Raw genomic sequence first — 14,460 nt, forward strand, 5'->3', positions numbered from 1 at the left:
TTGCTTGCGTCTGATGGTCGAGGCTCGAGGCTATCTATCTGTCGACCACTGTGGAGACGGACGTGCAATCAATTCATCAAGTATGGAGCACAGCACGGCCATACTCGTACACCTGCAGCCAAGGGTTAAGCAAGGCCAAAGATCGGGACGTCAAAGTTCGGTGCTCGTCAAAGAAGAATTTTTAAAGTTAAGCAGTGTAAGCAGCGTAAGCAAGCAAGCAAGTAAGCGAGATCAGATCTGGTTGTCCCCATCCCAAAGCAGATTCCTCACCAAAACTGTAAAAGTAAAAACAAAAATAGCAGAGTTTCCCTTATTATTACGATCGCCTCGAGGATCAGCCATGCTCGCCCACCCAGATGCACACCATTTCTCCAAAGCTTCGCCCCGCCGATAGCTCGTTTCATCTCTTCAAAGATTCGCGCCATCAGTAATTTCCTCCCCTCCCGCGACCTTTTAACCCTCCGTACCTTAAATTTACCCTTTGCCGGGCTCATGTCATAATCAACGCTTGTGGCTGGAAGCGCATGCAGGAACAGGCCAGGAACCAGCAAATCCGCATGCTGGATCGCCTTGGCAGCGGCTTTGGGGGAGATTGGATCTCTGTTGTGCGAGGGCAGGCAGGGCAGGGCGAGGGCCATGCAGATAGCAAGGAGAGCCCCTTGATAATGTGGGTACGCTAGTGTCACTTGCTGCTCCGTGCCGACTGAGGACAAATGCCCATGGCCATTCTTCAGGGACTCGAGGGACCGCCGAAAGAAGAATCGTCGGGGCCACTTCGTGTGGATGATGGCCAATTGAGACGCTGTGGTTTTGTATGGATATGTACTGTATGTTTTTTGAATGAATGCCCCAGTTTGTTTTGTGACTTCTAAACTGTACATACATTCAGGAGGAAACAATTGAACATGCAGGCATTGAGCAATTAACCTTAAGGTTAACAATGCAGGATTATTAATTCTCATTTTCATGCCATTTCTTTCTTTCTTTTCTTTCTTTTTCCACCATCCCATCTCATCCCATCCATCGCACGTCCATCCCGCCACGCCGCCCGACATTTAAACTGGGGTTCATCAGCCACCGTCAACAGCGGCCACCCAACCGGGAAAGAGCGTCCCTCTTGGCAGCCTCCCAAACCGGGAAGGCGCCAGCCCCTTAAGGTTGCTTTCCGTGCTTTCCCCAAACAAAAGAGCCACTGGCCCTCGCCCTCGCCCTCGCATCCATGCTGGAGCTTCTCGAGGTCCCCTCTCTACTTTCTTCTTCACGATCACGCTCTTTTCAGCCTCGACAACCTCCTCATCGACCTCACGTCCATCTCCACCTCACCTCCACCCTCTCCTCGTCACATCTGTACATCTCCCAACAGATGTCGCCGCGGTCCGATTTGATTTGATCTGATCTTTTTTCTCACCACACACACACACTCGTTCAGTGTTTTACTGTCCTCGACACTACGTCGCCCACATTCATTCATTCATTATCTGACCTAATATACACTCTCTACCTGGTCCCATCCCAATCGTTTTTAATATAGGAACTACCGCCATCATGATTTCAACTCTGTTCACCGTCGCCATTTCCCTTGCTTCTCTTTCCTATGGATCCGCGATCCCCGCCGCCAGACGTGAATCTGGTATCTTGAGACTGCCCATCACCGCCGCCAAAAGCGCCCTGAAGAGACAAGTCGTCAGCCCTCTCGAGAATGTCCAGACCGGCACCCGGTATATGGTTGAGTGTATGTGTTTTTTTTTTCTTCCTGACCGAGAGTCCCACCCCTGGAGTGACAATGAACTAATATCTCATCAGTCTCCATCGGAACTCCTCCTCAAAACCTTGCCCTCTCACTTGATACCGGATCATCTGAGACCTGGGTCAACCCTCAATGTTCGACTGCTGGTCCTCAGGCAAACATCGATTTGTGCAACAGCTTCCCAACTTACAGCCCAAATGCCTCATCGACTGCCCTGGACTTCCAACAGGTCACCACTCTCAGTTACGGAAAGGGAACGGCGAATGTCGATTACTACTCCGATGTCTTCAACCTTGGAGGCGCAACTGTTACTGGTCAACAATTCGGTGTTGCTACTTCGAGTAGTGATCTCCCAGTTGGTTTGATGGGTGTTGGTCCCGGTATTGAGTTGACTGGTTACCCCATCATCATTGATACCCTTGCCACACAGGGTGTTACCAACAGCCGTGCCTTTTCTCTTGACTTGAGAAGTTATGAGTCTCCAGATGGTGAGTTCTCTTCTACCGAAGCCTTTGTCGTCTCCCCAAAGGAACGACGGCTAACAAATCAGGTGCTATCATCTTCGGTGGTATTGATACCGCCAAGTACTCCGGCTCCTTGGAGAAGTGCCCCATCATCCCTGCTGCTCAGGCTCCAGACTCCTTCCCTCGTTACTGGATCCACATGAAGTCTGTTGGCATCACCAAGCCAGGAGAGGTCACTTCAAAGCTTTATGCACCATCATCCAGTGATCCTCTTGGTCAACCAGTATTCCTTGACAGTGGTGGAACTCTCAGCCGTCTCCCAACTACTCTCTTCAACGCCATTGTTGCCGATTTCCCAGGTGCAACCGAGGATGGATCTTCCGGTCTTTACCTGGTCGACTGTTCCGTCGGCGATCAAGCTGGTACCGTTGACTTTGGATTTGGAAACACCATCATCAATGTTCCTTTCAAGGAGTTCATCTGGCACATTGAGGGATTCTGTTACCTTGGTATTGCCGCCGATGATGTTTCCCCAGTTCTTGGAGATTCTTTCCTCAGAGCCGCGTTCGTCGTCTATGATCAAGATAACCAGAACTTGCATCTCGCTAATGCTCAGAACTGCGGAACTAATTTGGTAGCTATCGGAACTGGTCCAGATGCTGTTCCTTCAATTGCTGGACAGTGCGGCGCTACATCAACCTCCTCGTCTTCTTCATCTTCTGCCACCAGCACCAGCTCGAGCACCATCTCATCCAGCATTTCATCCTCTGTCTCATCTTCTATTACATCTTCTGTCTCGGCATTCCCTACCATCTCAGCAAACTCTACTGGTCTCTACCCAATGTCGAACTACAGCTCCACCGCTGGACCAACTGCGTACCCCACCTACACAACTTCGACCGTGTACTCAACCTCCCAGTACACCGTCACCGCTTGCCCAGCCTCAGTTACCGACTGCCCTATTGGCAAGGTCACAAAGACTGTCGTCCAGTACACCACTGTGTGCCCGGTATCTCAAGCACCTACGATCACCTCCAAGCCCGCCTACGACTTCCACACCACGGAGAAGACCAAGACTGTCTATGCCACCAAGACTTATACCATTTCCAAGTGCGCTCCAGAGGTCAAGGATTGTCCATATGGATCAACCACCACCACAGTCACCCCAGTTTCCACTTCAGTTCACTACATCAGCTATGCCGTTACAACAGTTTCTGGATACCCCGTGGCTCCTTATGAGTTGGTCGCCCACCCAGCTCCAGTTGCACCTGTTGTTCCTATCCAATACCCAGTTCCTGTCAAGCCAGTCCCAACTGGTGTCAAGCCTGGATCATACAACCCAGTCACAACACCAGTTTCTGGTCCGGAGGTTAGCCCAGCACCATACCCAACTGGTCCACCAGCTTCATATGCCCCAACCCCAGTTGCCGCCAGTGATTTCCCCACCTACACTCCTATTCCCAGTGGCGCATACCTACCAACCGGGACGGGAGTTCCATTCACCGGCGCAGCTAGCTCGATGAAGATCGGACACGTTTGGGCTTTCGCAACAATTGCTTTGGGATTTTTGGTTATGGTTTAAATTTATGAGTCGGATCGGGTTGGGGTCATAGGAGGGGTAATATAGGACTCGGCTGGATTGGTTGGCTTTTCCCTTTTTCGCTTCATTTCAAATTCTGCATCATACATCCTCTTTATGTCCTTTAGATGTGACATATGAGGCACTGGCCATGGGGCAATGAATGTATAATTTAATCAAACTCGAGTGGATTGTACGTCGAACGTGCGTTCCTTCTTTGTTATCGGTTCTGTGTGCTGGTGCTCTCTTTTACTTGTGGTGTCGCGTTGACTCTCCCTGGTACTTTCGTTCCAGTGAAGGTAGATAGACGGCACATCGCTAAGCTGAAGTCAGCCTGATAGATTTGTCTGAGAAGCTGGGATTGGGACTGGCAATGCGATTGGGAAAGAAGGGAAGGTATTAGAGTGGATAGAGTGATGAAGGGTTTTGTGGTGTTGGGTTTTGGACTTGGATTTGGACTCAGGCATTCAACTTGGTGTGAGAGTCTTGCCTGGTTCTTGTGTCTGTCTGGGTTCGTTCGTGTGCTTTTGTTTACTTGCCCCTCTCCCCATTGGCCTCGCTTTGCTTCTGCGATGTGATGCGATCCGATGTGATGCGATCCGATGCGACCTCGAATGTCGAGCCTTGAGTTGCATAACTCGACCCTCCTCTCTCTCTCTCTCTCTCTCACACACACACACACACATACACACACGCAAGTATCACCAAGTTTGCCCAAATGAAACAGAAACGAATACAAATTTTACGTAACACCAAGTTTCTTTTTATCAATCTTTTTGAGGTTTATCATCTCAGTATAAGAAAGAGAGAGGGGCAGTGGGTCATGAGAGTGGGATGGGGATGGTAGGGCAGCAGTTGTTGTGTGTTGTGAGTTTTGGGTTGTGATGGCCTTTTGGGATTAATTATCGTAACTGTGATTGAACCGCATGTCTGGCGGGCTCGTGTTGTTTTTTGTTCCCTTCCCTCTTCAGTTGTATCTGTTTTCTTTCACCTCACTTTTGAAGCTTTTAGTCGTCATTTATGTTATTTCGGTGTCTTCGTATTGTATTGTCTGGCTGTGACGTGACAGGACAAGACAAGCGCAATCGTTTTTCCTCGGGTGAACGAACGTGAGACAACCACGTAGGCTCGTACCATCGGATCCTCTTCCCTGAATCTCGGTCCAATCCTACCTCCATTCTCTGGTAAAAAAAGTATTTTGTGAGATAGCTAGCTGGCTGATACAATCTTGATCTAAATGATGCAGTTCCGTACCTTCATTCCCATGACACGAAACTCGACTTATCGTCCGGGCTGGGGCTGGCGTAAGTTTAATATGCGGAATCCGCTCCCACGCGGAAGATTATAAGCTGGTGAAGTGGGTTTTTTTTGGAGCTCGGTGGAGATATTCGTTGTGCTGTGCTTGTGCTGTGTGGTGTGGAAGTTTCTGTACGTAGGATAGGGAAGCTGGTAATATGGAAGTAGAAGGAGGTGAGGGAGAGGAGGTGGTGCTTGTAACTACTGTAGGGAAACGAGCGAGGGATGAGAAGTAGATCGATTCAGAGAGAACGTCGTTTGAGAAGGTTGATGCCAAGATCTATAATAGAAATTTGGAAATTAGAGATTGATAAGAAAGAGAGTCATGAATAGAATCCTTGTGCTTTCAGGAGGATATATTGACATGTCGCATCTGCCGTTTCTGTTCCTTCTTAACTCGATGCTTTCACTTTTATATTCCATTGGAGTTACATCCTCTCTTATTGCTCCAGGTTGAAGCTGGAGAATACAGATATGGGCCAGATATAAGATGAGAGACCTGGTACTTGGGATTCAAAATTTCTCTTGGTTTCAATGCTCATGTACTGAGAATGAAACACAATAGTCAAAAAGGAAATTCATTCTCGAGATATACTGAAGACAGCATAATCTTGCTGCTCAATGGAAAATGTAATAAACCACACGCGAACACAATACTTTAGAGAAATGAGTGCAATGGCATCCGGTCTTCTCAAACTCCGGAAAGGTAGCTTACAATACGAAACAAACTATTAGGCACCCTGCCCTTCACTACGAGCAAGCAACTCCTTCTAACAGGCCAGCTCAAGTACTTACTCATCCATTTCAGTACCGGGCCTAATTCTATGGAACCTCGATATTCCTTTCTCGGGAACAAGGTGCAGCGTACTTGAGCTCATCGAGTGAAGGCAAAAAGAAGGAAAAACGCTTCACGACACTCAAAACTCTTCTCTCTTGAGAATTAAGGATTTCGAAAAAGGCAACAAGAAAGGGAGAGTTTCCAGTAGGTAAGTAAGCAAGTCCAAGACAATAGTTGTATACGGCAATGTATGTATTTTTCTCCCTTATCTAGTTGCAAATACCCCGCCATGCGACATCGGGATAGACTTGCTTACATGCATCACATCCGAGAACACTCAAGCCGGAACTCGGCACGCACCCGAACAGCTAGCGGGCTGTGCCGTACATTTACTATAACTCGCATTTCTATCATTTCATTATTCGTAAGAGGCGCTGCTGGTTTTCGTAGGAGGAAATTTTGCCCAGGGCAGGTGCAGGTCATTTCACGGCTTGTATTTATGCTCCAACCAGATGTAATAGACATATGCAATATGGAGATGTGACTCCCCGCCGAGGACAGAGGAGATGTAAGTAAGCACAGGTACAAGCTTTTCCCATCTATGCTATGTTGTGGCATAGAATTCTAGAACTCGATTTTATACGCGCAAACGATTTCGGTTTGTTCAACCCCATCGAGCCCATTAGTGTGAAGGGAATATGGAGTCGGAAGTCCGCGTCCGCTGTGATGTGGCTAGTGAGCTAATCTGGTTCCGCCCGGAGACATCTTTTGAACAGTCTTTATTCCCATAACCGAGGGGAAGTTGGCTAGCTGCAAAATGGACGGCTTGGGATGTGATCTTCCAGTTTTTATGTGTCAGGGGCTTGGGGCATGTTGGAGTCTTGAGTCTTGAGTCATTGTTTGATTTATCATCTGCATAGAGACCTACATCTTACTTCATTGCTTGGTGTACTTATATATTAGGACTGCTCTATCTTGCCTTGATGATTGATTCTTTTGAGCCGGGTTCTTTGATTTCTTAGGAAGGAAGGTTGATAGCTTCGGGTTCAAAGAGCGGCTCTTCAACTCCCCCTGATCAACAGACATTATTCCGCAAGGTATGTAGTGTGCATGACGCACCCTGTTTTCCCACCTCCCACTCTTCAAAAACTCTAAGCTAAGAAATTTCCCAAGACGTCAATTCTTCACCTGACTTCTCGACTCACCTAATTATTTACGCGCGGAAAATCATTATTCATATTCCAAAATATTGAAAATGCAATCATGACGAGCGTCCCACCGCCGCTGAAATCTTCCGCGGATACATTCAACAGAGACATCGAGAGCCAATCCATTCGCCCGTCGCTTAGCTCATCCGACGATATCGACATCGCACGGGATAGTAGTGATCACGATGATGAGGAGATGGGAGGAGGGGAAATGGAGAAGAAACTGACGCTGACTGAGAGGGGCCAGGCGGATCCGTATCCGGATGGGATTAATGCTGAGAGGAATGCAGTTTGGGAGAGTACGGGGGCGGGTGCGGGTGAGGGTGCAGAGAAAGGAGGGCCAGTTACGAGAATGAGCACGAAGAGTAGTTGGAAAGATCCAGGGCCACCGCCTGATGGTGGTTTGGTCGGATGGACGCAAGGTGTGTATTCCTCACTCCAGCTTTTCCCAGCATTTCAATAACTGACCTGATGTCTGTAGCTGCCCTCAACCATCTGGTTATTATGAATACCTGGGGGTTCATCAATTCCTTTGGCGTCTTCCAGACTTACTATGTCACTGCTTTGAAGCGCCCACCTAGTGATATCTCCTGGGTAGGGAGCATGCAGATTTTCTTCTTGTTCTTCATCGGGACGTTCTCAGGCCGCCTCACAGACGCAGGATATTTCCGTCCCATCTTCATGCTTGGGTCATTTCTAGGCGTCTTCGGCATCTTCATGGCGTCACTGTCCACGACTTACTGGCAGCTGTTCCTCGCGCAGGGCGTGTGTATGGGTCTTGGGAATGGGTGTCTCTTCTGTCCGGCCATGTCGCTTCTTTCGACGTACTTTAGCAAGAAGAGGGGATTGGCACTTGGGATTGGTGCGGCGGGTAGTGCCACTGGTGGTATGATTTATCCGGCCATGGTCCAGCAGCTGCTTCCTCGAGTGGGCTTTGCGTGGACGATGAGATCCTTGGGATTCATCCAGCTCGCGTGTCTGATTGTTTGCAACATTGGCATCAAACCACGTATGCCGCCTCGAAGGACCGGTGCTTTGCTTGACTGGAAGAGCTTCAAAGAGTTGCCCTATGTGTTGTTCGCTATCGGGATGTTCTTCGTGAGTGACTTCGGATGTTTGGACCGGTCGAGAGTACTGACTGCGTAGGTTTTCTGGGGCGTGTATTTCGCGTTCTTTTATATCGGCTCGTTCGCACGATCGATAATCGGTCTCCCGTACAAGGAATCCGTCAACCTGTTGATTGTGATGAATGGTCTAGGTGCATTCGGTCGCATCATCCCTGGCTATGTCGCGGATCGATACTGCGGGCCAATCAACACTCTGACTCTGGCCGTCTTCCTGACATCGACATTGGTGTTTTGTTGGATTGCTGTCGACTCACGAGGAGGACTGTATGGCTGGGCAGTGGTTTATGGGGTCACTGGAGCTGCGATCCAGAGCTTGTTTCCGGTAGCATTGAGTAGCCTGACGACAAACTTGCAAATGGCGGGTACGAGGATGGGTATGGTTTTCACGATTGTGAGTTTCGCGGTGCTGACTGGACCGCCTATTGCTGGACAGTTGATCCAGAAGAAGAATGGAGAGTTTCAGTATGCTCAATTATTTGCTGGCTCTGTCATGCTTGTTGGAGGAGGGCTGTTGACCTCCGCCAGACTTGCAAAAAATAGAAAGTTGAAATCGAAGATATGAGGCTCGTATTTAGAGTTTGAATAGATGGCATTCTGCGAAGAATAGATTGATTTTGGAATTGCGATTCTTTTGTGCATACCTGTTTAGGCGTGCCTGCCTGCCTGCCGATTAAAGGAGTGCCATAGAAACATGCCATAGAATCAAGCGCTTCCAGAGAACGGATGAACGGTTTTCCGTGCAAATAACTGGGTAGTAGCTGGCCTCAAGGACCGTTTGACTGTTACCAGTTCAGAACTTCGGTGACATCCCCGAATCACGGATCAATTCCCCCCTTTTCAAGATTGAATCCGGCTCTTTTCCTTCACCGTCTTGCACTTTGGGAACAGCACCGACTCGGCTCCGTCTCGTCCCATGCTTGTCATCCAAATAAAGATGACCCTAACCCGCTTCGTTCCGACCAGCAAGGTACCCTTGATCGCCATTGCTTCAAAGCTCTGCCCTGCAAAAGACCCGGAACGTTGGCCGTCGGCCATTCCGTTCACGTGGGGGACTGCCGACCCTGTGACTTACTGGAGTTGGAAGAAACTCCTTTGTTTTTGTGGCTGAGATTGCACCCGTGCTCGAACGAGATAGGATGGTAGATAAAGGAGGCCTGGATATTCCAGGAGATTGGGTGGGAGCCGTTGAACAAGGGCATTTCCCAGACCTTGGTAAGATGAAGCTCTCACGTTTCTAATCCTTCTAGAAGGGAGCTAGAAGGTGTCATGGAAGGATCTCTATCGATCGAAGGAAAGGATTGCAGGGATAGAGTATGGCAGTAGATGCTTCTGGTTGAACTCTAATCCAAAGTTATGCGCTGCCCTGACTCTTCACTAGAAAATAACTTTCCAGAGCAGATTTTGTGATATAACATTGAACTCCTGACCAGAACACAGAGTGCACTTTTTCAACTTCACTCACTCTCATCTGCAGCTCTCCCCAGATACGTCGTTTCGTGATATTCAAACATCCAATGGTCTCGGCTAGAAGTCCGTCAAAGGCCGAACCCTTGAGCATGCAGCTACCGCAACATGGCCCTGACTCGTGGAACCCTTTTAGGAGGGACCACCGCTTTTGGCTGATGATTTTCATGTAGCTTATGTACTTTGTCATGCAGTGCGCAAACTCTAAATACAACCCTACGATGATGTCTTTCTGCATTGGTTTTCGTGCCACACACCCCGGCGGCCAGCATTTGGGAGGGAGCCATGTATTCTGTTCGTACAGCCACTGGATCTGATTGCTTCACAGGTCCACAATATAATACCTTGTACATGCTGCGATTGCCCAGTAGCTGCTACGTTATGGCAATCGAAATTGGCGTAAGTTGTGGCTATGCCATTCGATAACGAATTGACCATATCTGCAAGCTCAAGTACATGCAGAGCAATGATACAATGCATGGTTCACCTTCTGTCACTCAAGGCACCGTAGACATCTAGCATCGAATCCTTCTCGAAACAAATGTAGGGCTGCACGACAGGGTTACTGTGCAATGGAAACAATACAGGGCTGACGGGGTAGAAATTCATGCGAACAGGGTAATCTTACTATCGGACTCCATATGATGCCCAAAATACGGAACCGAGAATAGCTGTAACACATTTTCGACCACATTCAGCATCCGTAGATAAACGATGACCCTTCATTAAAAGAATATCGTCTATCAAACCCATGTTTGCATATTGCTGCCCCTCCCCTGGACACCCAAGGCTCCTACCACTGGTCGCCTTGCGCCACAACCCACAACATTTACTGGCTTGCTCTGTCTCACCGAGCCACAGGATTGGAACTGGGACCAACGCAATCCGTACCCTGTCCTAGCCCTACTGTGCAGTTGAATAAGGCCGACAGGAACAGGGGACAAGAGGAAGAGGGGCAGAGGGCAGCGTTGGGGAGAGTACATAGTATCCCCACCAGCTCCTGTGATTGGAATGAAAAGACGCATGATGCAGATGCAGGATCCAGCTTGCAGAGAGAAAAACTAGAAGAGACGACAATCAACAAGACTGGAACGAGCATCTGAACGAGGAAGAAAGCAGCTTGACGACGAATTTGAAGGAAAGAAAGATCAATTATCGAAAGAAGTGGACAACTCAGCAAACTCGCAGCAGAAAAGTCGAGACCGTCGCCATCCATTCCCATCCGCCCACATCGCAGTAGCCGCGTCGCGACTCAAGATTACTTACTTGCCCAACACGACCCACGATCGTCGACATCAAACTTTGCACTGATAGGACTTGACCCAGTTGAGATCGAAAGCAGGCAAAGCGGTAGTCTTGGCCGAACCTCACGTTCGTCTCTGTTGCGGTGTCGTCTTTGCTGGCCTCCGTTCGCATACTTATTCTTCTGCCCTGCCCTGATCCTCTCATCTCATCGCTTCTCTTGCTCCAAGGTGCCCCGTGGGACGAGTCAAGCACGCCGACAGCCGAATTGAAGCAAAGTTAAAGGCAGGAAAAGAATCCGACCCAGACGCAGGCCCTGACGTCCTCTTATACTTTGCTAGCCCGCCACCTCCATCTTCCATCTTCCGCGCCTTCAAACTTAAGCCTCTTACCTCCGCACTGCATCCATCCCATCGAGTTCGATTCCACGGTACGACGTTCACCCGCGGCTCTCCCTCGCCTCAACTTCTTCAGTCGGGTTTTGTCACTTCTCGCTTCTTGGCCAAGAGACGGGAGTCAGGTCGTCTCAAGTGAAGCCGAGTCACGAGACTCTAACGAGGCACGCCGCTGCTTACGTCATCCTACATTACCGCTGCACCAGCTGCATCAAAGCGTCCTTCCCCTCCATCGCAAATATCCCGATAACAACACCACGATTTTCCCGACTTCTTGCCGACGTCCAATACCTCTTCGATCGCGCACCCATATAGAAGCTCACCATGTCTGCATACTCGGGCCAAGGCAGCTCGTATCCTCACCACCCTCATCCACATCATCCACAGCAATCGCAACAACAATCGCATGGCGGTATTCGCATTCCCAGCCCCAACGGCGCAAATGGTCACCTCCATGGTAACGATCCACATTCCCTCTCGGCGCACGGTCTGCCCAGCCAGCAAGCTTTCCAATATGACCAGTCCGCTCAACAGCAGATGCAATCGTATGCCAATGGACACTCCAACGGGCATGTAGAGGATATGCAACAACAGCAGCAGCGCGTCCAGCTGCCTGCCCCATCCCCCGCATCTACAAGTGGTGAAGGCAAGGGCCATAAGGGAAACCGTCTGCGCAAAGCTTGCGACTCTTGCAGCACAAGAAAGGTCAAGGTAGGCAGCATCCCGAATATACCCTCCCCAGTACATATCTGACCAATAAATTTCACAGTGCGACGAGTCTGGACCACCATGTCGTGCTTGCGCCGCCCTCGATATTCCATGTACCTTCGATCGTCAAAGCAAAAGAAGAGGACCACCGAATAGACACGCCGAGGCGATCAAGAAGAAGGCACGAGAATCATTACAGGCTGCGACTTTCGGGTCTCCTACATCTCCTGGCAATGTCGCTGCTACGCTTGCGTCCTTCTCCACCCATGCGGTCCTCAATGCTGAATCGATCTGCCCGTTCTCAACTCTTGAGCTTTTGGTTGACGACTTCTTCACCTATATCCACCCTCTCTGCCCATTTCCACACGAGCCCTCCTTTCGCGCCGCGTTCCTAAACAGAGAAGATCTGAAGAACCCCTCCTTCCTAGCGCTATTGGCGTCAATGGTTGGTGTTCTGGTCGCATCCTTCCCTCGAAAGCCCCGTCTCCACCTCAAGGCCCAACACCGAGAACACCTATTCCCCAATTCTATGAGCTTGGTTGAGCGATGCCACAAAGTTGCTATTGCGGCGCGGGGGCCTGGATACTTGGACAAAGACTTGTCTGTCTATGATGCGGCGACGAGCTACTTCTTGGGTCTGGCTGGCGCATACACTTTCCAATGGAAGCAGACTCGCCTGTATTTTGGGGAGTGCTTGACCATTATCAGAGTTCTTGGTGCCCACAAGGTCAAGGATGCTGAGTTAGGTGTAGGAGGACTTCCGAGTGCTTATGGAGCCGATCAAAATAATATGCAAGGTGTCAATACTGGGGTTGATTACATCCGGCAAGAAATTGGCAGAAGAATATTCTGGGTTATGTTTGTTGGCATCATGTAAGTTGATCCGGTCCATTATTTACTTCAGTGCTAACTTTACTAGCTCCATCCAGCAGCTTGGTGCTACCTTCGGCGAGCTGTTGATACCCCCGCCGACCACCAATAACCCATACCCTCCTCTTCCTATAGAGGTTGACGATGAATATATCTTCGTGGATCACGTCGATGCACAACCGCCTGGAGTTCTGTCGAAGATCACCGGCTTCAATTTCAACGTTCGTATTTACAAGACTGTCACTCCCTTGTCCACCATGGAGCTTGCATATGGCATCGACGAAGTCTTTGACTGGAGTCGTCAAAAGCGAGTCTTAGAGGAATGTCTTCGAAATGTCAAGCAGGTTTTGGAGGTTGTCCCACAGGAGTTGATGCTTCAGCCTGGCTCAAATCCAGGAGAATTCGAGCAGTCAGCTTTCCAATATTACCCACCAAACACGGAGTACCCAGGTGTCAGATCAAACGGCAGCGATGCAAATCAGTGGTCAATCGGAAAGCCTGATGAGCGCCGTCGTTTACAATTTGAGATTCAAAAGGCCAACATATATGCTAGTCAACTTGGGACACGGTCGTCATTTGTTGACAAGTACTGTAACCTCTTCGATGCCTACAAAAAGGTCAAGAACAGCTCCGGTGATGCGATGCAGATGGGTTCTCCAGGTGTCATGGCCATTGGATTGGATGGAATGCTCCCAAAGCAATCTCCTACTAGTCACTACGAGGAGACAAATGTTGCTCTGGAGCGTGAGAGTATTGTCAAGGACCTCTTGAAGGTTTTGGGCTGCATCAGTCAAGTCAATATGGAACCAAATGGTGGAAGCTTTGTAAGCTCTTCATTTCCTGAGTCATTTTATTCGTGCTAATAGTGCCACAGATCAACAAGATTCGCCAGATTGCTTCTACTTTGATCGAGACTCCTGATAGTCGCAAGGGCCCTATCGCCGTCAAATCCGAAGAGTACCTTGGACGATTCCTGGATGTTTTGATGAAGCTTGAGCGCATTAGCCCTGGCTGTCGAAGCGAGAATGGCGATGGACAAGTCGATGAGGAAGAGGAGTTGAGAAATTGGGCTGACCTTCGGGAGTATCAGCTCAGATTTGCTCAAGCCGGCGGTTTTATGAGTGACCTGTAATCATTTTTCTGTTCACCGGAAATTTTCTGCGTTGTTTTATTTGGCTGGTTGGAGGGTGCTTTCTGGCGGATTGATTCTTGGCAAAAATCGGGGTTGGGGAGTTATTGAATTTGGTGGAAACGAAAAGGAAAAGTGCCTTCGAGCATGAAGTACATTCGTGGCTTTCGAAGATATACCGCTTTTGCTATTGCGGATGTCGTCGGTCTTTGCATTGGTATTCAGATGATATTCTGCACTTGTATGCAGATCTGTTATGGACTGCTAGCTAGATCACTTGCTAGCTATGGGCTGCTATAAATGGAATATATCACAACTACACGTTTCCCCATACCAGTGATATTGAGCACATTGTAGTGAGACACGGGTGAGGCCTACTAGGGAATCTCATATCGAACATATCTGAGGAGGTAAACCAGCTCATCGCTATACCATCTTTCTCCTCCCATCCAG

At 49.1% G+C, this 14,460-nt stretch overlaps 3 protein-coding genes across 3 annotated transcripts; all 3 read left to right on the plus strand.

The window, feature by feature from the left end:
• Positions 1 to 1,010: 1,010 nt before the first annotated feature.
• Positions 1,011 to 4,543, plus strand: ONS95_014296 (uncharacterized protein). The gene is made up of 3 exons (XM_058507955.1): positions 1,011 to 1,732; positions 1,804 to 2,235; positions 2,298 to 4,543. Exons 1-3 carry the CDS (start codon positions 1,546 to 1,548, stop codon positions 3,791 to 3,793), a joined length of 2,115 nt encoding a protein of 704 aa, XP_058357126.1. The 5' UTR covers positions 1,011 to 1,545; the 3' UTR covers positions 3,794 to 4,543.
• A 2,584-nt stretch (positions 4,544 to 7,127) lies between these two features.
• On the plus strand, positions 7,128 to 8,761 carry ONS95_014297 (uncharacterized protein; the record flags this gene model as incomplete). The annotated part of the gene is made up of 3 exons (XM_058507956.1): positions 7,128 to 7,494; positions 7,554 to 8,170; positions 8,219 to 8,761. The coding sequence occupies 3 exons, from the start codon at positions 7,128 to 7,130 to the stop codon at positions 8,759 to 8,761; spliced, it is 1,527 nt and encodes a 508-aa protein (XP_058357127.1).
• Positions 8,762 to 11,405: 2,644 nt separating this feature from the next.
• On the plus strand, positions 11,406 to 14,352 carry ONS95_014298 (uncharacterized protein). The gene is made up of 3 exons (XM_058507957.1): positions 11,406 to 12,881; positions 12,928 to 13,702; positions 13,753 to 14,352. Exons 1-3 carry the CDS (start codon positions 12,451 to 12,453, stop codon positions 14,008 to 14,010), a joined length of 1,464 nt encoding a protein of 487 aa, XP_058357128.1. The 5' UTR covers positions 11,406 to 12,450; the 3' UTR covers positions 14,011 to 14,352.
• Positions 14,353 to 14,460: the final 108 nt, after the last annotated feature.

This window comes from Cadophora gregata (genome assembly GCF_030347475.1).
Source record: "Cadophora gregata isolate MNR1 chromosome Unknown scaffold_8, whole genome shotgun sequence".
Lineage (NCBI taxonomy): Eukaryota > Fungi > Ascomycota > Leotiomycetes > Helotiales > Ploettnerulaceae > Cadophora > Cadophora gregata.